General features: G+C 46.3%; 7 protein-coding genes and 5 non-coding genes across 13 annotated transcripts; 8 read left to right on the top strand and 4 right to left on the bottom strand.

The window, feature by feature from the left end:
* The first annotated feature begins 144 nt into the window (after positions 1-144).
* Positions 145-3398, top strand: LOC128255087 (spondin-1). Its single transcript, XM_052984573.1, has 6 exons — positions 145-490; positions 683-1077; positions 1140-1352; positions 1410-1664; positions 1723-1894; positions 1954-3398. The coding sequence occupies exons 1-6, from the start codon at positions 301-303 to the stop codon at positions 3366-3368; spliced, it is 2640 nt and encodes an 879-aa protein (XP_052840533.1). The 5' UTR covers positions 145-300; the 3' UTR covers positions 3369-3398.
* Positions 3399-3580: 182 nt separating this feature from the next.
* Positions 3581-4927, top strand: LOC128254709 (uncharacterized). The gene is made up of 2 exons (XM_052983957.1): positions 3581-4143; positions 4197-4927. Exons 1-2 carry the CDS (start codon positions 3827-3829, stop codon positions 4579-4581), a joined length of 702 nt encoding a protein of 233 aa, XP_052839917.1. The 5' UTR covers positions 3581-3826; the 3' UTR covers positions 4582-4927.
* A 376-nt stretch (positions 4928-5303) lies between these two features.
* LOC128254708 (protein HID1) lies at positions 5304-8600 on the bottom strand. Its single transcript, XM_052983956.1, is given in 4 exon segments — positions 5304-6489; positions 6491-6978; positions 6981-7151; positions 7217-8600. Coding segments are annotated over 4 exon segments (2511 nt in total). The 5' UTR covers positions 8460-8600; the 3' UTR covers positions 5304-5880.
* A 485-nt stretch (positions 8601-9085) lies between these two features.
* LOC128254632 (Golgi-specific brefeldin A-resistance guanine nucleotide exchange factor 1) lies at positions 9086-16702 on the top strand. Its single transcript, XM_052983814.1, is given in 11 exon segments — positions 9086-9566; positions 9630-9828; positions 9884-10056; positions 10058-10870; positions 10932-11906; positions 11972-12180; positions 12249-12475; positions 12532-13762; positions 13828-14888; positions 15274-15605; positions 15664-16702. Coding segments are annotated over 11 exon segments (6012 nt in total). The 5' UTR covers positions 9086-9464; the 3' UTR covers positions 16354-16702.
* Positions 16703-17116: 414 nt separating this feature from the next.
* Positions 17117-17188, bottom strand: Trnah-gug (transfer RNA histidin (anticodon GUG)). The gene has a single exon. It is a non-coding gene; the product is annotated as a tRNA-His (tRNA).
* Positions 17189-17453: 265 nt separating this feature from the next.
* Positions 17454-17525, bottom strand: Trnah-gug (transfer RNA histidin (anticodon GUG)). The gene has a single exon. It is a non-coding gene; the product is annotated as a tRNA-His (tRNA).
* A 1567-nt stretch (positions 17526-19092) lies between these two features.
* Trnah-gug (transfer RNA histidin (anticodon GUG)) lies at positions 19093-19164 on the bottom strand. The gene has a single exon. It is a non-coding gene; the product is annotated as a tRNA-His (tRNA).
* A 247-nt stretch (positions 19165-19411) lies between these two features.
* LOC128254693 (uncharacterized) lies at positions 19412-20464 on the top strand. The gene has a single exon (XM_052983918.1). The coding sequence runs from the start codon at positions 19458-19460 to the stop codon at positions 20172-20174; it is 717 nt and encodes a 238-aa protein (XP_052839878.1). The 5' UTR covers positions 19412-19457; the 3' UTR covers positions 20175-20464.
* Positions 20465-20753: 289 nt separating this feature from the next.
* Trnah-gug (transfer RNA histidin (anticodon GUG)) lies at positions 20754-20825 on the top strand. Its single transcript has one exon. It is a non-coding gene; the product is annotated as a tRNA-His (tRNA).
* Positions 20826-21077: 252 nt separating this feature from the next.
* Trnah-gug (transfer RNA histidin (anticodon GUG)) lies at positions 21078-21149 on the top strand. The gene has a single exon. It is a non-coding gene; the product is annotated as a tRNA-His (tRNA).
* Positions 21150-21295: 146 nt separating this feature from the next.
* On the top strand, positions 21296-22022 carry LOC128254788 (uncharacterized). Its single transcript, XM_052984088.1, has 2 exons — positions 21296-21678; positions 21736-22022. Exons 1-2 carry the CDS (start codon positions 21397-21399, stop codon positions 21943-21945), a joined length of 492 nt encoding a protein of 163 aa, XP_052840048.1. The 5' UTR covers positions 21296-21396; the 3' UTR covers positions 21946-22022.
* Positions 22023-22273: 251 nt separating this feature from the next.
* Positions 22274-24057, top strand: LOC128254746 (sentrin-specific protease 8). Of its 2 annotated transcripts, none has more exons than XM_052984022.1 (2): positions 22274-22497; positions 23002-24057. In XM_052984022.1, the coding sequence occupies exon 2, from the start codon at positions 23078-23080 to the stop codon at positions 23723-23725; it is 648 nt and encodes a 215-aa protein (XP_052839982.1). In that variant the 5' UTR covers positions 22274-22497; positions 23002-23077; the 3' UTR covers positions 23726-24057. The 2 variants fall into 2 exon arrangements, with proteins under 2 accessions (XP_052839982.1, XP_052839981.1); XM_052984021.1 differs by lacking the exon at positions 22274-22497 and adding an exon at positions 22763-22910.
* The last annotated feature ends 29 nt before the right edge of the window (positions 24058-24086 follow it).

Here is a 24086-nt window from a genome sequence, read left to right as displayed (position 1 = left end):
GATCTCTTAATAGAAATGCCAAGAGAACATTCCGGCTTGGGTTCTCTTTAAGAGTCAAAAGCGTTACTTTTCCGGCTTTGCGGCAACGTCGGCTGATAACAGCTCCGGCGCCCTCTATTTGTATCAGTGGGTCAGAAAAATAAGGCGCTCCGAGCTTATCGGTGGGCTTGGTCAGCTCCCAAGACGCTCTTCTCGGCTTTTGGCAAACCAATTATACGAAAGCTGTGCTCAGTTTGCAACAGTCGATCGCGTCGAATGGTTCTTTTGTACGATTAGAGTGCTCTCAAAACAGAAAACCACATGTGGCGGTCAAGTGGTGCTCCGCTCGTGGAGCTTCTTCTGGTCACGCTGGTGATCGGCAGAGTCGGCTGCCTGATCTGCACACGTCGCCCGGCCAACACGGGCTCGCCCAAATCTCCGGTGGACGAGAACTTCGTGATAAGCGTGTCGGGCAATCCGGAAACGTACATTCTCGGCCAGGAATACAACGGTGAGCACGAGTTCAATCGCCTTTCAAGGCTTCTCCGCTAGAGTTTGCAATGTTTTTTGTTTAGTAAACAAAAGTGGCGCTTATCTGGGACCTTTGCGAATTCGCTGGAATTCAAGGTCGACGATAAGGGCCCGGCTTGGTCTGTTTTGTACTGTATTGTGTTGTGTGGAACTCAGAGTGCTTTTCTTATAGTCTCGCTGAATGCATTCAATGGCCACCGCTACATCAGTTTCATCATGGCTTTGGAGAACGAAAACGGGGACTTTAGCTACAAGGACGATTTGGGTCGCTTTGAGTTGAGTGACCTGATAGAGACCCGCTACAGTCCGAACTGCATCAATATGGTGGAGAACACCAATACCAATTCGAAGACGCACATGCACCTGACCTGGGTGGCGCCCAGTGAGCCTGGAAGTGGATGCATCCTCATCCGGGCCACGGTGCAGCAACATCGCGAGGTGTGGCACATGGACGACGGAGGACTGACGCGACGCATCTGCGAGGAGGTCACCGATGATGTGGAAAGCCAGCCAACGAGTCCTGCGGCGGATGTGCCCTGCTGCGCCTGCGATGAGGCGCGCTATGAAGTGAGCCATTTATAGACTTACCAAGGTACCAGTTACCTTCTTGTTCTGCGTTCCCACATCAGCTCATCTTCGAAGGCGTTTGGTCGAGGAACTTGCATCCCAGGTACTTCCCTGCCCGAAACTGGGAGACTCGTTTCTGTGAGCTTCTGGGAGCCGCCCACAGTTCGGATTACCGCTTCTGGGAATCCGGAGCACTGGCCAGTTTGGCTATGAAGGAATACGCTGAGCACTGCAGCTCCCGACTTCTGGAACGGGAGTTTAGCGTTAACTTTCGGGTGACTCTGTGATAGCAATCCTAAGCAAGGACACTTTAACTCACCAATCTTTCACAGGACCAGAAAATACGCACCATTATCAAGGCAAGAGGACCTTCGTATCCCAACATGAGCAGCAAGACCATGGCCTCGGTGCGAGTGGATCCCATACATCACATGGTGTCGTTTGCTTCCAAGATAGAACCCTCTCCGGATTGGGTGGTGGGCGTGTCTGGACTGGAGCTCTGTCTGCGCAACTGCACTTGGATGGAGGAGAAGGTCATCAATCTGTATCCCTGGGATGTGGGCACAGATGCGGGTCCCACCTATACAGTAGGTGGATATTGTTAGCGATTAAAAAGAAAATTAATCTATTGTTTTCATTTGATAGTCAGCCGATCAGCCCCAGGTGCCGCCAGATGTCATTAGACGCATGCGTTCCGATTTTCCCAACGATCCACGTTCACCCTTCTACGATGACACCGGAGCTCCCATGAAACCAATGGCCATTCTCACAGTGAAACGCCAACGCATCTACGAAAGACGATGTGCTGATGAGGATTGTAAGTGCGATTTTAAATGAGAAAACCCCAAAATAACCATATCGTATTCCGTATTCCAGCCAACAATGATGCGGATGTGCCACGAGAGTGTCTCACCCATCCTTGGTCCAGTTGGAGCGACTGCTCCTCCAAATGTGGCGTTGGCATGCAGTACAGGAGACGTGTCTACAAGCAGCCCGAGCTGGCCAAGGTCTACAACTGCAATGTGCCGCAGTATGAGGAACAGGAATGCCAGGGCGAGATGTGCGGCCAAAATAGTCCCATGCGAGTACCGGAGGAGTTTGAGGATCTGGAGCCGGCAATCGGGGGGAACGGCTATCAGCCAGCCATCAACCAGAGGCGGGCAGAGTGCCAATTGAGTTTGTGGGGCAGCTGGAGCCCCTGCAGCGTCACCTGTGGCGATGGTTACGAGATGCGCCAGCGGCAGTATCTCAATCCCCAGGCGGAACCCCAGTGTCAGAGTGTCCATCGCATGGAGTTGCAGCAAACACGCAAGTGCTCCGGCTTAGCCTGTCTCGGTAACTTACCGGGATCGTACAATGGCAATATGGATACCTCCTATGCAGAGTCTTATCCTGGTCGCACTGAAGGTAATATGTATGGACCACAGCTTGAACCGGAGGCAGAGAATTTCGGAGACTACGATGAGCCACGAAATGGAGCAATGGATGGCTTTGAGGTGGGCAATCTCAAGGGCAACACCGGAAACTGGGCAGGGAACAGGCAGCCAGAGCGGCAGGGGAATTCATGGAGAGATCCTCCGCCTTACAGGGAGTCCAATTACAATCCACCAGCCAGGACAGAGTATAATCCACCAGCCAGAACAGAGTATAATCCACCAGCCAGAACAGAGTATAATCCACCAGCCAGAACAGAGTATAATCCACCAGCCAGGAAAGAGTATAATCCACCAGCCAGGACAGAACGACCCACTTGGCCAGGGCAACCACCTCGACCCACTGATCCCCGCTTGGAGGACGTGGAACGATCTCCCTGGCAACGTCAGAGGCCCACCAACAAATATGCATCGAACTTTGAGGCTCCAGAAGAGGATTCGCCAAGGGAACCGTGGCAGAGGACAAGTAATTTTGGCAACCAGGATAGGTATGCAACTGGCGGTGATGTGGACTCCTCGCTATCCAACCGCTGCTTCCAAATGCTGCAGACGGTGCAGCCACGCTGTCGGGATCAGACGATTACGGGCCAGTTCTGGTTCTACAACTTTTGTGCGGACGAGTGCATGCTGTATGCCGCAGATCCGTGCGACCGGAATGTGAACAAGTTCAGTCGGTGGGAGGATTGCGAGAGGTGTCGCCAGCCGGAAATGGCTGCACTGCAGCAGGAGCACACCAATACCCCGGAGTGCGAGAACCTTCGGGTCATTTGGCGGGAGGAGCAGAGGGCCAAGGAACAAAAACGTAGCTCGAGTGGAAGGCGCAACTATGGCGGTTACAGGCAACGCACTAGAAATTAATCTTAATTTTAGTAATTAGAAAATAATTAAATATATATGGACCACTAAAAATAAAGCTTAAAAGTAATAATATAGTAATACAGAAAAATACGTAAATCAGTTTCAGTAATAACATTTTACCGCGTTAAATTCGTATTTCGATAGACGCAGTCATCGTAGGTTATATTTATCGATAGCACCAGACATATCGCATTCTTGTGTCAGCTGATTTTTACATGGCAAAACAGCTGTAAAAAAGTGCGTAATTATGCACTTCAAAAACACAACAATCAAAATTCTTAAGTTTTAAATGGTCATAATTAAAGGATAAACAAAAAGAAGTTCAAACTTCTTAAACTTTGAAATTTGCGCTTCCCTAAATTCAGTTTCACATAACTTGGCAACTCTTGGGCAGAAAAAATTGCACAAGCAAAACAACAAAACAAAGCAAAAGTGAAATAAATGTTAAGCAAACAAACATGCAACGTTTGGGAATTATAATAAAACAGGCTACTGCAGCAGTGGTGCATCCGCAACACCTGCGCCCGCTGTCCATCCACTGGAATTTGGCTCAGAACCAAAAGCCGGCAGGTGGAAATCCGGGAGACGCGGGAACACCCAGGACGAGAGACCCCCGGAGTCCCAGAACAGCCGCCCAGAAGATCACCCTCATCCAGCAGAACCAGTCGATGAGCATAACCACCTTGGAGGAGGCTCAGAAGTTGGCCAAACGGCGTGAACTGCACCTGTTGCGCCTGCAGCAAACGGATGCCAAAACAGGCAGAGCCATGTTCAAGTGGGTACTTTAACCTCAGACTTCAATCAGCATTAAGTTTATGTACTTTGCAGACTAGTCACCGCTGCCGAAATGCTGTCGGATGATGCCGATCCATCGAAATCGTCCGGCGAAAAGGCCAAGGAGAAGAGGTCGGAGAAGTCCCTAACCATTGGTGCCCGCATCACTGAGCACGATCTCTCCTCGAGGCTGAAGAACATCGCCAAGTGGCTGGCCAAACGGCACGAGGTTCGCATCCTCATCCAGGGCAATGCCAGCGGATCCGATGAGAGCAGCGCCGACCGCATCGTAAAAGCCATTGAACAGACCATCAAGGAGCCACAATTAATTGGCAGAATAGTGCAAAAGCGCAGCAAGGGATCCTTCATCAAGTTCAGCATCATGCCTGTGGCTCCACCTCCAGTCTCCCCAGCTAACCCCAATCCCCTCCAGTCCTGACAACTATCGCCGTTGCCTCGGATGTGCCATAATCACTGCACGGTAATGGCCAACCCACAGAACTTCGCCTACACAATGTCTTTCGTCCGCCATTTGTTTTTGGGGAAGAGAAAGCAGCGGGCCAATATCAATTTTGCTCCCATTTTTTCAGTTGCGGCACTGTTTCTTTTGTTTTTCTTCAAATATTTCTACTGGCATCAGCATTTGATAAAAATACTGGAGAAAGATGCAGAGGAAGCAAAAAAGAACAAGGGTCGACCATGATTATAATCAGCACGATCACGATTAGTGTTTAAATAACTTCAAATTTCACCAACCACTTTAATAAAACATCATGAAAATACCATTTTAATCGCCTTTTTAATCCATTTTATAATATTAAAAGTCCTATTTATTGGTTTGGATTCTGATTTATTCCGTATATTGATTTTTATGAACTGACTTGTATAGGTGCTATTGATTTAGTTCGTATTTCGTTTGTAGATATATATTATTTATATTTGTATACATATTTTAAGCACACGCAGACAATAAATTATTACACTTTCTCCATTCTATCAATAATATCTATTTTTAATTAAGTTTAAAAATGTGTAAGTCATAGGATTCAACTAAAGTTTTCTATTAATTACAAAAGCAAGTAAAGCTGTTTTTGGTGTCAATTATAGCAACTACCAAATTATTGGAATTCTGAAAAAAATCAACATCTTACAGCGGAAGCGTGAAAAGTTATATGTGTGTTTATTTTAAAGTTCAACGGTTATCAGAAGCGTTTGCAAAACGATTATAGCAGTGATTTTCTTGGTTTGCATTAAAAAAACAGGAGGTAATGAATATTAAATTAAGTATTAAATTATTAAAGCAATGTATTAAAAATACGGCACAAGGAACATTTTGTGTCACAGATTACAAAAATAAATACAATAATTGTTTAATAATTTAGTCATCAACTAAAATACACTTTGTGCTTACACTGTTTTGGAGAGCTCCATAAATTAATAAATTAGGAAAAGCAATTAAATATCAATGCTAAAAGCCGATAACAAATCAGTTAAAAAGAACTCACGCTATATCGTTACAACTGATAAGCCTCATTTTAGGTGGTGGTTCGCCTCGACACAAAATCGAAAGACATGGGGAACCGATAAGCAGACATATGGTATGGTAATTCATTATACATTGATTTTTTTCACAAAGACTTTTGGAATGAAATATGCACTAAATAAATTAACTACAATAAATGCCAAAGCGTGTGAGCTACGGGTTCGCTGCTGTTTGGTTTGCTGTCCACATACTGACCTAGACGCGCTGAATCTCGAAGAGCTTCACCTCCGTGTCATACCAGATGGCCGGATCCACGTTGCGCAGGTAAATGACGCCCCAGATGTAGGTGCGGAACCAGGCCGTGGTCCCCGCATTGGCCTGGTACTTCCGGATGAGAATGGGATGGGGTACGGGCAGCAGTCCCACCAACGTTCCGTGCTGCAGAAACTTGAGGATCTCCGACTCGTCGGTCAGCCCCTTGTCAATGCAGATCTTCTCCACCTGCGGCACCAGGACCTGTAGCAGTCGCATGATGGTCTGCAGAGGCAGCTTGGAACGCCACGAGACGATCCACTCGGGCGTGGGTGCCCATCGATCGCCCTCGCCCGGCACCATGCGAATGCTGGCTCTGTGTGCCACCGACAGCCGTGACAGCTCCGTGGGTGAGGTGGACTTGGGCTCGCCAGTCGGTGTCGAAGCGGCTGACCTGTCGTAGGGCACAATTTCTGTGGAATCCTCAGACTGCGGCTTGTCATTTGGATGGGCCTGCTCACGCTCCGTCATCTGACTGATGCCTGGTGTGTCCAGCAAGGATGCCTTAAGCGTTCCCGGCTCGGCTGGCTGGGCCGTGAGAACGTCCGGCTGTGGACTCCCCCGTCTGAGATCGCTCATGAGACTCTGTCTCCGATTCGAGATCCTCTTCGGCCTTGGGCTCTTCATGAATGGTGTCCTCCTCGTCCTCATCTTCATCTTCTTCGTTGTACTCCTCCGGCACATGGGCCGAGGGCAGCTCTTGGGAGACAGCTGCCGTTCTCCTTTGCGGAACCCGCGGCAAATTGAACTTTCCACCTGTTTTACGGCCACTCAGGCACTTTGCTATGCCAGCCATATCGGTTGGCAGATTTGCCATGGCATGAAACACGTGACGTTTGCGGATTATGGTGTAGACTAGATTGGAGTTGCCATCAAACTGATACTGTATAATGTTGTTGAAGATCTCCAGCAGGAAAAAGACCAAGTGATGATTGCTGGGTGCTGATAGCAGAAACCAAGGTGTGCTAAAGGCTTCCAGCAGATGCAGCAGCTTCACACTGGCCACCATTGAGAGGGTTTTCAGATAGGGCGAAACATTACCAGAATGGTCAGCAGGCAATCGAAAAGGGGCTGCAATCGCTGATGGCCTGTGGCTATTATTTTGTGGAACACCGTGATGAGTAAATCGGCATGGGTTCCAGTAAACACAGGTATATCCATGGGCACGGTGGCGGAGTATGCTTTGTTCAGGCGAACTCCAAAGTTTCGTTCACCTATGAATAAATTTGCATTAAATTAGTGAACACTACAAAAAGAAAAAAAAACAAATATGACTCACCCGATAGCAGCAACAGTATGAACACACCAATGTGCATCAGACCCACTCGAGATTGGTCCGCGCGGGAGTAGTTTAAGTGATACAGTATAGGAATAAGGATATCCAGAACATCAGAACTCTTCAGCACAAAATACAGAAACTTTTTGTTATAGTCGCATATCTTCCAGAACAAGATGAGCAGCTCCTGATGACAATGCAATCTCTTGGTGGAGTTGGGCAAGTAATTCTGGACCAGGGGGTTGTTCAGCAGCCGAGTGATGCCCTTAAGCACAAAGTGAAAGTCCTCATCCCGGTGCACGCGCGACAGGTAGTTGATGAACAAGTTGTCACCGCAGTTTCCCTCGTCGTAGGAAGCCTGCCCGGGTTGGGTAAGTTGCTGCTGCACAACCATGTCGTGATCCAAGGTGACAATAAGCAGCTGCAGGCACGCCTCCACCAGCGGTTCCGTGGTATCAGCAAACAGCAGATGGTTGTAGGGCACACCGAATCCCACGGGATCGTAAGAGCAAACGGTGTTCAGGAACGAGGTGAACAAGGGCAGGGCGTGTCGGTTGTCGGCGGAGGTGAAGTAGGCTATCCACTTGTTGGGCTCCTCGGACTGCTGCGGGGATCGGTACATGGGCTCCGAGAAGCAGGTCAGCAATAGCTTCAGCAGCTCCGTGCGCCTGCGCTCCATGTGGGCGTTGTGGGGGGGCGACTGGGCAAATCCCACGCCCGCCTCCCAGATGTACTCACAGCTGTCGATGTTGGCCAGCTCCTCGGCCTTCTCCGGACCCGTTCGCCGCGTAGCCGTGACCGTGAAGTCCGGACAGAACAGCAAATCGCAGGTGGCATTCAGCAGCGACTGGGCCAGCGGCATGGTCTTTTCCTGCGAGGGCAGGCTGCTCCAGAAGAAGTCACGCCACTTGTCGTCCTCGAAGATGTAGGGCAGACACCGGACAAGCAGGCGGACGCAGTTCAGGACGCACTGCTGTTCCGCCTGCGTGCGACAGCTGCTGTCGACCGCCTGGGCCAACTTCTCCACCGCCTTGTAGCACAGAGTGGCCAGGTTGGCCGGGTTCTCGTTCCGGATCTGGCGAATCTCGCTCGAGGTGACCAACGCGAACACATCCTCCAGCGTCGTCTGGTGGCCCTGCCAGAACTGCTCCCAGAACTGCTCGTCGCTGGGGTCGATCTTCTGGTTCTTCTGCGTCAGCTGCACAATCGCCTTGCGAAAGTTCAACTTGGAGTCCGTGTTTCCCATATTGTTCGGGTTGCGGCTGCTTTGGTATCCCTTAAATCCACCTGCCCCGTGCTCAGTCCCTCAGAAGTGTCCGCAGTGGTCTGAAACAAAAGCTCTTGACATTAAATTCAATTCGCTTCTGTTTAGAAAATCAGGAAAATTAGAAATTCGCCTACGCACTACCAAGCAATCGCCAGTGTAACTTAGAGATGGGTTAGTCACTCACGAATAGAGATGGGTGCGTGCTTAAAATTTTCGGCACGACCAATTTGAGGAGAGATAGAATGTTCATTCCATGCAATAAAGCAAAATTAATGGGCATCTTAATTTTTTATTTGATATCATTTTAAAATATCAAATCATTTATAGCATACAACCTTACTCAAAAATTTGTTTTCAAAATATATTATGTTATGTCACAATCTTGACACACATGTAAATTGGTTAAGTAAAAACTTTGGAAAATCACCAACCATCGAATACAATTTACTCAATTAAATAACGAAGCCGTAAGCTCCTCTAACAGATGTAACATTTTAAATTAGACTTTAAATTTAAAATAAAAATGTTTGGAGAAATGAAGTTCAGAATTACAAGACATAAAACTTATTTCATTACTATCGCTTAGCTCTCAACAACATCGCATCGAGTTGGCATGGCTGGCAATGCCAGTGCTGCGAAACCAGTGACTGCCGCGCCGGTGTTGTAAGACGTTCGTGCAAAATATTCGGGCTGCACACAAGAACAAACGACACGTAAACGTCACCAAAAATTAGCAGCTAACAAGTTCGTTTAATTAAGTTTTGGAGGACATGTGTAACTAGAAAGCGGGCCGAGTTTCATCCGAGGCTGCGAGAGAGTGCGAGTGGGCAAGTGGCGAGTGCAAAAACATATGCGAAGGTCGAAGGCGAGGAGGAGGAGCTGAGCTGCCCTGCCCCACAAAAATTGCAATTTTTCTGGGCTAGCGCTGGAAGCCAACTAGTTGTTGTCGTAGATCCGTACCCGTGCAGAGGAGACCCGGACACAATGGCTCTTCCGGGCAATGGCATCTACGTGGTGCGGGGCGAGATGGCCACTCTGATGACGGCCATGCGACGTGGAACGCGCTGGAATTCCACCGCCTACGTGGTAACTAATGGTTCTAATGGCCCCTGGTCACTGGAAGTAATGCTCCTTAAATTCTACAAACAGGACGATGAGAAGGACTCGCTGCTGAAGCTATTTATTGACCTGAAGCATGATCTGAACCGCATCGAGGATCTGCGGCTAATCGAGCCGCAGGTGTTCCTGGCTCCATTTCTGGAGGTGATTCGCACGGCGGATACCACGGGTCCGCTGACTAGTCTGGCTCTGGCCTCGGTTAACAAATTCTTGTCATATGGGCTTATAGGTAAGATGACAGCTGTCCTTCCTCGAACTTGCTCATTTATTCATATTACCCACAGATCCCACATCTCCAAATCTGGCCGACATTGTGGAGCGCATTGCCGATGCCGTGACACACGCCCGCTTCATGGGCACCGACCAGTCCTCGGACAGTGTCACCTTCATGCGGGTCATCGAAGTGCTGCACACCCTTATCCGGAGTCCCGAGGGCGCTGCCGTGAGCAATGAGTCGAATGTGCGAGGTGATGCTCAGTTGCTTCAAGATCTGCTTTGAGCCAAGGCTGAGTGAGCTGCTGCGTCGCTCGGCGGAGCAGTCGCTCAAGGACATGGTGCTTCTTTTCTTCATGCGACTGCCGCAATTCGCCGAGGAGCGATGTGATACCATGCTCCAGAAGCGGTTCACCATTGGCGATGCTGCCAGTGGAGCCACTCAAGAGAAGCTAAAGCGAAAGGCTGTGGCACCTGCACCAGCTGCCCCCAGAAAATCCTCAACAGTCGAGGAACCTCCACAGACACCGCAATCTGCCAATTTGGCAGTTCCAGGCCATCTGAAGGCGCCCATACTGGCCACCACGCCAGCCAGTCCAGCGGGAAACATTCTGGACATGCAGGGCAAGATCACGCAGACACCAACCACAACTGCGAGTTCGGAGGCAGAAGAAATCGGCGCCCCAGATGCACCTGTCATTCAAGTGGAGCCCGTTGATTCGGATCCGTTGCTAGATGGCGAGGCGGGTGAGGGAACCAGCTCCCTGACCGAGGCAAACAGCAGCGAGTACATCAACTCAGTGGGCGTTCGTTTCACACAACAATCCACCGATCAGGAGGCCGCTTCGCTCTCGCCCTACGGCCTGCCCTTTATCCAGGAGCTGTTCCGCTTCCTCATAATCCTCTGCAACCCCCTGGACAAGCAGAACTCGGACAGCATGATGCACACGGGCCTGAGCCTGCTCACAGTGGCATTCGAGGTGGCTGCCGATAACATTGGAAAGTATGAGGGTTTGCTGGAGCTGGTCAAGGACGATTTGTGCAGAAATCTGATATCGGTAATTAGCTATCCTTCTCTACAATGATTAAGCATGCAATAATACTTTCTTTTCCTACCAGCTTCTCAGCTCAGAGCGCCTTAGCATCTTTGCTGCCGATCTGCAGCTCTGCTTCCTGCTTTTTGAGTCGCTCCGTGGACATCTCAAGTTCCAGCTCGAGGGCTACCTCAGGAAGCTAAGCGAAATCATTGCGAGCGACAATCCGAAGACGCCCTACGAAATGCGCGAGTTGGCTCTAGACAATCTTCTGCAGCTGTGGCGCATTCCCGGCTTTGTCACCGAACTGTATATCAACTACGATTGTGACCTGTACTGCACGGATATGTTTGAGAGTCTGACCAACCTGCTGAGCAAGTACACGCTGTCAGCGACCAATGCGGTTTATAGCACCCACATCATCTCGATGGATACGCTTATTAGTGTAATTGACAGCATCGAGCGGAGTTGTGCAGCGGCCAAGAACAGCAACAACAGGGAATCTTTGCCAGAAGCTGCTCCAGCAACGGGCGGAAGTCGCCATTCACGGCACAACAGCGGATTGGAGGGAATTGTAATCGATTCCGGAAATGGCGTAACTGTAGAGGAGCGTGTGGAAAATATAGCCAGCTTTATAAACACTAGTTCACAGCGATTGCGACTGCAATCTGGAGATGGAGTTGGCATAACCACTGAACAGCTTGCCCATGTAAAACAGAAAAAGCGTTTGCTGTCCCAGGGCACTGAGCGCTTCAATCAGCGTCCAGAGAAGGGCATCCAATATCTGCAGGAACACGGCATTCTCAATGCCGAGCTTGATCCCATGCAGGTGGCCCTATTTCTTCGAGAGAATCCCGGCTTGGATAAGAAGATGATTGGCGAATACATCTCGAAAAAGAAGAACGTTGACTCGAAAATCCTTATTAACTTTGTAGACTCCTTTGATTTTACCGGTCTTCGAGTAGATCAAGCCCTGCGGCTTTATCTAGAGACTTTTAGATTGCCTGGAGAGGCTCCTTTGATCTTCCTGGTGCTGGAACACTTTTCCGATCACTGGCATGTAAGTTATGATATTAAAATGCTTAGAGGATTACATATTAAATATGTTTTATTTCCTGAACTTAGACCCAAAACCAGGAACCGTTTGCTAACGTCGACGCAGCTTTCCGTTTGGCCTATGCCATCATCATGCTAAATATGGATCAGCACAACTCCAATGCCAAGCGGCTTAATGTCCCAATGACGCTGGAGGATTTCACGAAGAATTTGCGGGGCCTAAATGGCGGAGAAGATTTCGATCAGGAAATGTTGGCGCAAGTCTTCAATGCAATTAAGTAAGCTTTATTAATATTTATCAGATAAATTATAAATTTGCTTATATTCCTTTTCTTAAACTTTCTAGGAATGAAGAGATCGTTATGCCAGCAGAGCAAACGGGTTTGGTGCGTGAAAACTATCAATGGAAAGTGCTGCTTCGTCGAGGCGACACCCATGATGGTCATTTCCACTACGTCCACAATGCATCCTATGACGTTCAGATCTTCAATATTGTGTGGGGCGCTTCCCTTAGCGCTTTAAGCTTTATGTTTGACAAGAGCACTGAATCGGGCTACCAAAAAACGCTTGCAGGTGAGTGAATTTATGGTGTTTTATCTTCCCTTGTTTACTTAAAAAGTTTATTTCAGGTTTCACCAAGTCAGCTGCCATATCGGCTCACTATAATCTTCATTCCGACTTCGATGCCCTCGTTTTGACCCTCTGCAAGTTCACGACGCTACTGAGCAGCGTGGAACAGCACGAGCCCGCTCCGGCAAACAATGAAATTCAGCAAGCTGTGAACTTTGGATTGAATGGAAAAGCTCAGGCGGCAATGAGAACGGTGTTCTTATTGGTTCACGACTATGGCGACTGTTTGAGGGAGAGCTGGAAGCACATTCTGGACCTATATCTGCAGCTCTTCCGTTTGAAACTGCTTCCGAAATCCCTGATCGAAGTCGAAGACTTCTGCGAGGCTAACGGAAAAGCCTTGTTGATCCTGGAGAAGCCACGCGAGAAGCAAGAATCCGGTCTGTTCTCCAGCCTGTACTCTTTCATCAGTTCTGAGGGCCAGCGAGAACCAACGTACGAGGAGCAGGACTTCATCAAGCTTGGACGAAAGTGCATCAAGGAGTGCCAGCTGGATCAAATGCTGCAGGAATCGAAGTTTGTGCAACTGGAGTCGCTGCAGGAGTTGCTTAAATGTGTGCTAGGTCTGCTGAAAGCACCCCAGGGGCACAAATCAATTGGTTTGCCATATGCCGAAGATCAAACTGTCTTTTGGATGGAGTTTTTGGTGAAGATTGTCGTGCACAACCGGGATCGCATGATACCCTTGTGGCCAGCGGTGCGGGACCAGATGTATCTCCTCCTCATGGGAAGTGCCTCCTGCGGCTACGACTACCTGCTCAACCGTTGCATTGTGGCGGTTCTCAAACTGGCTATCTACTTGATGCGAAACGAGGAGCTGTGTCCGATTGTCCTGCAGTCTTTGAAAATGCTGCTGATGCTCAAGCCTGCATTGCTGTTGCGCATATCCAAACAGATTTCTATTGGAATCTATGAGCTGCTCAAGACGTCGGCCCAGAATATCCACTCCGAGCAGGATTGGCAGATCATTTTCAATCTGCTTGAGTGCGTGGGAGCCGGAGCTGTGCCGCCCAGCTACGATGATGCCCAGCTGCCATTACCGCCAAACGGTAGCGCCAAGTCTGATGGCGCTTTGAGCGGTGAGGAGGATGCAACCACTGCACCAGAGCGTGGTTACACCTCGGATTCCGAGCTCACCAAGGCATCGGCAGCACCTGGTGCCTCCAGCCCAAGTGCCGAGAACTGGATCCTGGTCAACAACAAGGACAGTGAGCTAACCACGGCCTCCAGGTGAGTTTTATTGCCTAACCAAAGATTTTATGAATTTTATTAATCAGAGTAAATGTTTTCTGCAGACCCCAGTCTCCGCCAAGTTCGAGTTCTCCTCCAGTTAACACGCTTGTCTACAGTTGCCAACTACTGGATCACGCGCCATTTGCTCTATTCAAGTGCTGGGACTCGCTGGCATTCATCGTGCGCAGTGTGGCTCACATCACGCCCTACAACTTTGAGGCCTGCGTTCGCTGCATTCGCATCTTCGTGGAGGCATGTCGGGATGGAGGTATCCGGCAGCGCCGGAAACTGGAGGCAGCGGCCAAACAGCGAAGTGCTAAGAAGCGCAGCGATCGTAAGCCGGGCATCGCTTCCTCCGCCTCGAGCAGTAACCTGACCCTTCTGACCGGCGACCCAGCCGACAATCAGGGACATGGAAGTGCGGCAGAGCAGGAGGATCTGGCCCAGCGCTACGAGCAGTTGTCCATTCAACTGCTAGACCTGATGTATACGTTGTACACGCGGACTGCCCAGATCTTCCGTTGGTGGGCGGAGGAGGGATGCACCGTCCCACAGTCGGCAGCTTTGTGGTCACCAGGCTGGTGCCCATTGCTGCAGGGCATCGCCCGACTGGCCATGGATCGGCGGCGGGAGGTGCGCACCCATGCCATCTCGTGCCTGCAGCAGCGGGCATTGCTGGTGCACGATCTGCAGACGTTGTCCGGCTCGGAGTGGTGCTCCTGCTTCCACCAGGTACTGTTTCCCTTGTTAAATGAACTGCTGCCGGAGAGCAGTGCATCCGGTCAACTGGATGCCTCGCTTCTCGAGGAGTCACGCATTCGGACGGCCACCATTATGTCCAAGGTGTTCCTGCAGCACCTGACCACGCTAATCGAACTGGGAAATGCCTTCAACGAGCTGTGGTTGGATATATTGGACTACATTGAGCGCTTCATGAAGGTGGGATCGGATACGCTGTCGGAGCAGATGCAGGAGATACTGAAGAACATGCTGCTGGTGATGCACTCGGTGCGGGTGTTCCACAATCAGGACGGCAGTCTGCAGCAGGCTCTTTGGGAGCTAACCTGGCGGCGCATCGGCGAGTTCCTGCCCAACCTCAAGGAGGAACTCTTCCGCGACGAAGGTGCGTAACGCGGTTGCTGTAGAATCCGCTTAACCCCTTGCCCTACCAGCAGATTTAATTTCTCCAGCAATCTCGCTGGACTTTACGCTAATTAGATACGCCCCTGCTCCGGGCACAATCGAGCACTCCTTGACCCTGCCGCTTTACGGTCACTGTCGCAAGACTTCCCCCACGGCAACGGCCAAAAGTGAAACCCTTCCGGCCAAACAGCGCAAGAAACCCTGGGCCAAGTTCAGATCCAAGCTGAAGGTGCTCAAGAGACTTGGCAAAAGCAATGAATAGTTCTCGGTTTCGTTTAAGCTTACTCTTTTGCATTTGCCTTAGCCTTTATATTTTTATACAAGTTAAATAGTTAAAGTATCCATGTATATGCTTCGTTTTGCAGGCAAGCGTGCTCAGACTCTAACGAACCCAGCTCCTGTGGCAGTTGTGGTTCCTCTCCCACAGCAGCAGGTACCAGCGGTGGCCATTTTACCTAACCAAGTTCAGGTTGTGCCCAACGACTTAGTGCCGAACGCACCCTATCTGGTGCCAGCCGCGCCCATTTTGCCAAACCAAGTCGAGCTGTTCTCCAACGAGTTGCTAACGAGTGCATCCACTTCGGCGGCAGTCACGCCCAATCTGGTGTCTCCCGTGGAATCCCCGAGGCGAAGTATTATACTGCAGCCACCCATGGCCGATGCACTGCAGCAACCGCCCAGTTTTGTATTCGCTCAGGTGGGTTTTATGGAAAAAAAAAATGAAGTTGTTGAATAATTGCTTACCTATTTGACAGCCCCTGATTGTTCCACCTCAGCAGCCAGCGGCGGCGGATCCGCAACCCAGCGCATTGCTGCCGGATCTGGTGAATGAGGCAACTGCTGCTGCCGTGCTGGCCACACCTACTTCCCCCATGCACAGTCCTCAAGAGGCGGAGCAGTCCAACCCAATTGTGCAACAGACGAACATCGTGACCGCCAATAATACCTATAATAGCTATGCTATTGAAGTGCCCATGGCATCGGAGACTGCTGCGGATCATCAGCAGCAGCAGCATCAGCAGCAGCTGTTCTACCAACAGTACTACCAGCAGCAGTATCAGGCCCAACAGCAACAGTTGCCAGCTCAAACCAGCGATCCTGCCGTCAACGTGCCAATAAGTCATCTGCTGGCCGGAAATGCTTACCCCTCGCTGCCCAAAATGCCGCAGGCATCCATTGTCCACAGCTTTGCACCCGTATACGAGGCTCAGGCGGCGGCCACTGGAGCCGGGCCAGCGGCGGACATCTACCAGGAGTATGTGCAAAACCCCTACAACCTAACGTTGCAACAGAATCCCCAGCAACAGCAGCAGCAGCAACACCAACAGGGCCCAGGAATGGCCACCGCATTTCCCGCCGTTGCCACGCCAGCCAACTACTTTAATGTAAATGTGGATCCCAGTAGCATACCACCTGGATCGGAGCTGCTCTACGGCCAGCAGTGAGGAGGAGTGTTAAAATATAATTTCACCTGACCGTTTTATTTAGCATCCTGTGTTGTAGAGAATGGCTAGCTTCGTAGTTAATAATACAAAATTGTGTCAATTTGTTTCTTGTTATTTATGCCTCCCCCAACTAAAGTGGATACACATTCCGCCCGGGCGCGTTTTTATTATGCTAACCGAAGAACAACATTAAATCACGGATCCAGATGCAATTTCCAGCAGAACCCCTATAAGCTTTAGTAATTCAAATAGTTTAATTTATGATAATAAATAATTATATCTTCTGTATGTTATGCAAAGAGGCAAACTGTAAATAATCAAAATTAAAAATATATAAAACAAAATGTGCACAGAAGTTTTTGGGATTTTATAATGGCAAATACCAATTTATTAGCGACAATGGAAAAGGAATCCGTAATACTTGATGCAAAGCCGCGACCAGGATTTGAACAGTGTGACGAGTACTGTAAAAAAACTTAATACAAAATAAAATATGCATATAGCAAATGAAATTAAATGTCGATACGCCCAAAACTCAACAGGTTCTAGATAGGACAAAATTTCAAAACTGGTAAATAAAATTTGCTACCTCAGTTAGACAATTCAAAAATTGGAGCATTGGAGTTTGACCGCAATAGATCTTAAAATTTAGCAGATGATGTGTGAATGGGTTTATTCTCATACTCAATATAGAGAAGAAAAAATTTAAAAAATGTTTAAAAAAAAAAACATCCCGACTCCGTGACAATGCATATTCAAGCATTGCCGTGACCAGGATTCGAACCTGGGTTACCACGGCCACAACGTGGGGTCCTAACCACTAGACGATCACGGCTACGTCGGGTTGTGGATCGAGGCCTTCCAAAATCCCAGCTGGTCACCTGGTAGTCTAAATAAATTAGCAAAAGAAAATAAAAAATCTGTTTTATATATGGAAGATTACTTTCAAAAAGTCAATGTCTACTTTTTAATGTACTATAATATGAAGTCATGTTTAAATATAACATATTTATATTCAGAGTCTGACTAAAATTAAATAAATACTTTGATAAAAATAAAAAAAAGAAATCCCGACTCCGTGACAATGTGTATTTCAACATTGCCGTGACCAGGATTCGAACCTGGGTTACCACGGCCACAACGTGGGGTCCTAACCACTAGACGATCACGGCTATGCCGGGTGATGATGGACCTCGGTCAAATGACTGTTTTAAAAGAAACCAGTCGCGGCTTCAATCCCAACAATCTAGTCGGTCATATTTAGCACAGCAAAGATTGTTAGAAAGATTGTTTAATTTATTACTTCTTTTAAAAATTATGACAGTGACTACAAATTTATATGTATTTATTTTAAGAATTACGTAATCATAGATGATAAAATAAAGGGCTTAAGAAAAGTAATTCTTGGAATTAAAAAATAAAAATATGTTATTCATTTTGGTCAGTTGCCTTTCACTAGGCGTGTTTTTCAGTCAAGTGCCTTTCACTTTTCGAGCTACAGTCAAACCTCCGAAAATAGAATTTTGTTAATGGCTCGAAAAAAAATTGTTCGGCGAGTTTTCTCGTCCATATTTTTTTTTTGGAAAAGACAAACCACAACCTCTGTTTCATTGTTTGCTGTTTGCAGATTTAGTGCTAGAGAATAAAAAATTCATTTTGAGATTTCAAACAAACGTCTTGATTCGTACAGGATTTAATATGTTTAATGGAAGTGTCACAGCAGTGCAGTGGATGACATTTTAAGTGTTGTTTAAGGGGGAAGTAAGGTTAATTCGTGTAAGAAAAGGAACATTTTTGAGATTTTTTTTTTGGAAACAGTTCAAATCTATTATTAAAAAATAATGGTACATTTAAACTATTTTATTTTAAATTTTCAAAGAGAAATGTTGAACGGTACGGCAATGGCAACTCTCCAACGTCTCGGAAAAAAAGTACTCCGGTGCCCATCATAGCAAAAAAAATCCAAATTATATCGTTATATAATTGATTGCCCCAAGTAACGTCGAAATTTCGAAAAATTTCGAAATTTAAATTTGTCATTTTTTGGGAAAGCATTAAAGTAAGAAACTAGGTTTTTAGCGTATTGTTATCAGAAAAGTAAAAAATTAGGCCACTCAACAACTTTACCGTTACTAGTGTACCGGTATAAAAATAGCCATACCTTGGTTAATTTTTTTGCGATTTACTGAAATTTAGACACAACATTTGAAACCGAAAAAAATTTTAATACCTTACTCCCTAAGCATTGTTTTTTGTAGTTAAAATAAAAATAATAATATTTTAACGAACTCTAAAACGAACAAACTTGAGGTTCGTTATCTTTTTAAAAAAAAACTTTCCTCTAATAAGTCACGTCTAGAATGTCAAAAAACGACAACTTTTATCATAACTGATTAGCAAAATAAGATAGTTTGAAATGAATTTGTATTCTGTTTTGTTTTTAAAACCGTAAAAAAAATATTAGTTCAGTTTTTTGATTTACAGTTAAAGCTTACGGGTCTTAAAAAACCGAATAATTATTTAAGCTTTATGATATAATTGTACGTTTCGGTCCATTTCGATATATAGACATCTAAACTTATTGCAATAGAAAAAATGCTTTTTGGTTTCATCCAAATATTCATCCAAACTAAGAGGCTAGCATTAGTCATATTTCTTAATAATTTTCATTATTTTTTAAAACACTAGAAAAAAGGAAAAAAAATTAGCCCGTCTCCGTGACAATGTGTGTTTCAACATTGCCGTGACCAGGATTCGAACCTGGGTTACCACGGCCACAACGTGGGGTCCTAACCACTAGACGATCACGGCTACGACGGGCTGTTGAGCGCTGGCGGCCAGAAACCAAATCTAAGTACCAGTGTTGCAGATCGACTTTTTGAACGTGGCATTACAATGCTTATAAATACAGTATGTAAGAGAAAGTTTCTTAAACCAAAACATATTGAATTTTCATTAAAATTTTGTGATTACAAAATTCAGCTGATTTTATTGACAAACGAACACCAGGTGGCGACACCCATTATTCAAGTTACCCAACACTTTTTGGTCGTTTTCAAGCACTGTATTTTAACAGCTGGTTTGCCAAGAAGCCAACAAACATAATGAGCAATTATAAAGCTATAGAAATACCAGATTCAGACGAGGATTCGGCGAGTGAAGTTGACGAAACGATGGGTTCGAAACGCTGTGAAACACCCCTTAGTAGTGCCGGCTCCAAAGCCAAGCTAAGCAACGAACACACCCCTAAATCAACAAAGGTCGCCAGAACGGAACCTCATTCGGCGGGCAGTGCGGACTCAACATCTCCATCGTCTTCGGATACGAAGGGCACATCGCCAAGCACATCGGCCGATGTGACCGGTAAAACCGGACGCAATAGGGCCAGGAAGAGCCAGCAAGGCGCCAGACGCATAAGTCCTGACCTCCAGTTCGAGTCGGTTGCTCTGGGGGCGGGAGAAGCCGGCGGATCCAAAGCCCCTAAGAAACCCAAGTTGGAGTCGGACTCCTCGAACTCGCAGGACAAGGTGAGCACGGCCATCAGGAATCTGGTGCAGAGCGAGGAGATGCAGGAGCTCATCAAGCAGATTGCCAACGAGCGGGTGCGTTGCAACTTCCTGCTGGCCACCTACCAGCTTCCGGACATGAACTTCGCCCTCAACACGCCCATGGAAACGCTGCGGATTCAGTTTCGAGAGCGTCTAAAGCAGCGTCGGGATCGTGGGAACCCCACTTCATCCACTGCAGCTCCAGCCGCCTCCGCCAGCAGCCAAAAAGGATCCGGCAAGCGAGTTGTGAAAGCACAAAAGCCTCAGTCTTAACTCAGATTGTATTCACTAGATATTATCTATAAGCTGCCTCATGATTTGTAATGTAGTTAAAAATGTTTGTAGATAAGATTAATTAATTTGTATCAATAGCAGTATAAGAAGTATGTTCAAATATAAAATCATGAAACGCTGACATTCTGTATAAAAAAAAATACAAATTAAAGGGTAAATTTGAGAGCCCGACAAATGTACATAGTTTTGTTTCTAAGAGAATTTATACATTCAAATACCATAAATCTTAATTGTAAACTGAAAAGGGCATTTATTGACACATTATACAATACTACAAAATAAGTTTTTTATTAAAAACACCAAATTAAGAACACAATGTCTCAAAGAATTTGGCAATAAATAAATTCAATCTAAGTAAAATTGCATTTGCTTTTTTCTAGCACTATTTATAGTGTTTTCACAAACTAAGATAATTTTTTTAGTTTAAAGCAAATAAATATTGTGATTTTGTTATCAATGTTCTTTCAAATTAATGTGCGCAAACTTTTGTTTGCTGTGATTTTCTGCGCATGGAGGTAAAAACCGACATTTGACCGCGTTCCGTCATCACCCGGCGTAGCCGTGATCGTCTAGTGGTTAGGACCCCACGTTGTGGCCGTGGTAACCCAGGTTCGAATCCTGGTCACGGCAATGTTGAAATACACATTGTCACGGAGTCGGGATTTCTTTTTTTTTTACTTTTAAAAAAGTTTTTATATTTTATAAACTGTATATTTTATTAAAGCCAGAACCTGAAAATAAATATGTTGTTTTATAATGTACACATTGACTTTTATGAAACACACATAACATATATATTGGATTTTCTTTTTTTTTTTTGCTAATTAACTAATTAGGTGACCAGCTGGGATTTTGGAAAGCCTCGATCCACAACCCGACGTAGCCGTGATCGTCTAGTGGTTAGGACCCCACGTTGTGGCCGTGGTAACCCAGGTTCGAATCCTGGTCACGGCAATGTTGAAACACACATTGTCACGGAGTCGGGATGTTTTTTTTGGATAACATAAATAAACATATTTGGCCACTTATGTAATGAAATTTGAAATTCAAAGATATCGTGTTATTTTTCTTTGAATATTTTTAGGCAAGTTTCAACTTTTAGAAATCATTAGCTCATAGAGTTTTAAGCTCATAAATACATAAATACATAAACCGTATTTACTTTTGTAAACTTAATGTTATAATTTTGGCAAAGTGAAAAATGGATTTCACCAAAACATCCAGCGTTGAGGAAACCGAAAATACAGAGAATGTTACGCAAGCAAAGAACTTACACAAAAATGTATCAAAATTTTACGAGACCATAGGAAATGTTTCCCGAAACATGCGAAAAGATGATTGGACATACTTGCAACGCCACCCGGAGATTCGAGCTATAATTCGGGTCATTACATCCGAGGCGATTAAGGCAAATCCCTCAAATATATTTCACTTTACAGCAAATTTGTTTTCTTGCGAGAATGACGAGGAGTTGGTCGAAAAGGTATTATAATAATCTTCAATGAAATTTGAACATAGGACTGACGCACCTCTTTTCTAGATTAACAAGCAACTAAAGTGGGTCAACGAGCAGTTGAGAAGAGGCACCTGGAATCCTGCAGACGGAGATGTTCCCTTTCCAGAATCCAGCGAGACCTCTTCGGAAAACAAACATAATTGCGAAACAGTTTTTGAAACTTCTAGGAAACTGGATGTGACCGAAAGACTAGTATGTCCTGAAAATTTTAAGCCCAGATGTAAGAAATGTTAAGGGCTGAGAATATAAAAAAGGTTTGTTCAACAAATTTTAAATTAAAGGTTCTGTTTTGTCAATTCCAAATTGTGCATAGCATGATGAGAAAATGTACAAGAAATGAAAATTACTAAATAAAATATATAAATTATAGTTTGTTTGAGCACAATCATGTTTATTTTATTAAGGGGCTCTCGCCACGGTGCATAAAATTTTGTAAAACATATAAGTTTATTAAATTTAAAATTTTTCAAATTTAAAATAGTTTGCAAATTACCCAGCACTAGAAATTAAACCGACAGTGCTGCCAGCTATCAATAACTCACAAACATTAAAAAGTCTGGCAGCCTCGCTGTGAAAATGAGAATCAAAGAAGACAGAACGATTATAATATTTTGCGCGAAAAAAAACATTTCTGAGTGTTGTGTAATTTGATAAGAACTAAAAAAAACTGTTGACATATTCAAGTTATTTGCCATTTAACAGCCAAATAAATGAAAATACGCGAGGAGTGTCCAAAGCAAGGACAAATTGCGAGGTCACGAAATCGAGGAGAAGCCATTTTGCGTGGTGAGTGAATTGGGTGCCTCCCCCGCTCCCGCCCTCGTTACCACCACCCACCGCCCCTCTTCTTCGTTTTGTTTTGCTACGCACTTTCACCGCCACACAAAACAACAAAAGCGTTCTCTTGAAATTCAAGTTTGTTATTGTTTATTTAAGCTGAAAGTGAATTTTGTTTTATTTTAATGTTGCACTGGTCAAGCGCGTTGCATGACCGATTGTTGACAGCTGTGAAACTCAACTTGCCGGCCGGCAAACGAAAGGGAAAGCAAAAGGGGAAACCAAGAAAATGTCATTCGTGCGTTGACTTTGAAAAGCTAGAGTTGTGTCCGAAATATTTCTGGGGAAAAATATTTTATTTAAGCGGAGTTTTTGCGCAGAACAGTCGAGAAAATGCTGCCCCAAGATAGAAAAATTCTAAGGTGACAGTCGGCGGTCTGAAAAAACCCAAATCTAGATACAATTATTTACATGAATCAATTAAATTTATTCTATATTTATTTATTCCCACAGGCAACACACACGCCAGAATCAGATCCAAAATCCAAATTCTCGGCGCCCCAGAGCTAACAACAATTACCACGCCAAGATGGGCAGCAACTCCAAGGCGGACCCCATCTCGCTGACCTTCCACGACTCCTGCCTGCGAATGTCCGACGTCCAGTTGCTCCATGGACCCCACTGGCTGAACGACCAGATCCTGAGCTTCTACTACGAGTACCTGTCGCACATGAAGTACAAGACGAACGCGGACCTGCACTTCATTGCCCCGGAGGTGACGCAGTGCATGAAGTACATGGACAACCAGGAGCTGGAGCAGCTCCTCGACCAGAACCAGGCCACTGGCAAGCCCTTCATCTTCTTCGCCCTGAATGACAACGAGAGCACCGATGCCGGCGGCACCCACTGGTCACTGCTGGTCTTCTCGCGGCCGGAGAAGACCTTCTATCACTTCGATTCGTACGGGAACAACAACACCGGCAACTCCATGGTGCTGATGAACAAGATCAAGGAGCTGCTGGGCGTTCGTCTGGCCAAGTTCCGGCCCATGCGCTGCCTCCAGCAGGCCAATGGCTACGACTGCGGCATCCACGTCATCTGCATGACCGACCACATAGCCGACTACCTGAACAGGTACGAGGTGATCGACGGCCTGCCCTCTCTGCACATCGACACCGTCAAGGCCAAGCGCACTGAGCTGCTCAAGCTGATCCTTTCGCTGGGCGGCAAGGGTTAGAGCTTGCGGGGATCCCCGGGTTTCTGTTCCTGGACTCTCGGACTCCCATCACCGATAGCAAGTAGTTTTAAGTGACCAAATTACGAATGTAATGTAGAGGAGCCACATGTGAATAAGATATCCTTGATATTGCTAATTTTAATTTGTTTAGGTCCCCTTGCCGAATAAGAATGTTTATTTGAAAAGCAGTGCCAGGCACTGAAAAGCAAAAAAAAAAAAAAAACAAAAAAAAACAATACAAACCCGCCAATGGAGGTGGTGCGTCGGCATGTATCTTTAAGTATGATCTTTCAAATAAAGATTGTTTACACGCCAAGTGCGTCGGACTCGAATTCAGCACTCTTATTGCCCTTATTGTTTG

The sequence above is a fragment of the Drosophila gunungcola genome, assembly GCF_025200985.1.
Source record: "Drosophila gunungcola strain Sukarami chromosome 2R unlocalized genomic scaffold, Dgunungcola_SK_2 000006F, whole genome shotgun sequence".
Taxonomy (NCBI): Eukaryota; Metazoa; Arthropoda; class Insecta; order Diptera; family Drosophilidae; genus Drosophila; species Drosophila gunungcola.
This window is presented reverse-complemented; position numbering and strand designations above follow the sequence as displayed.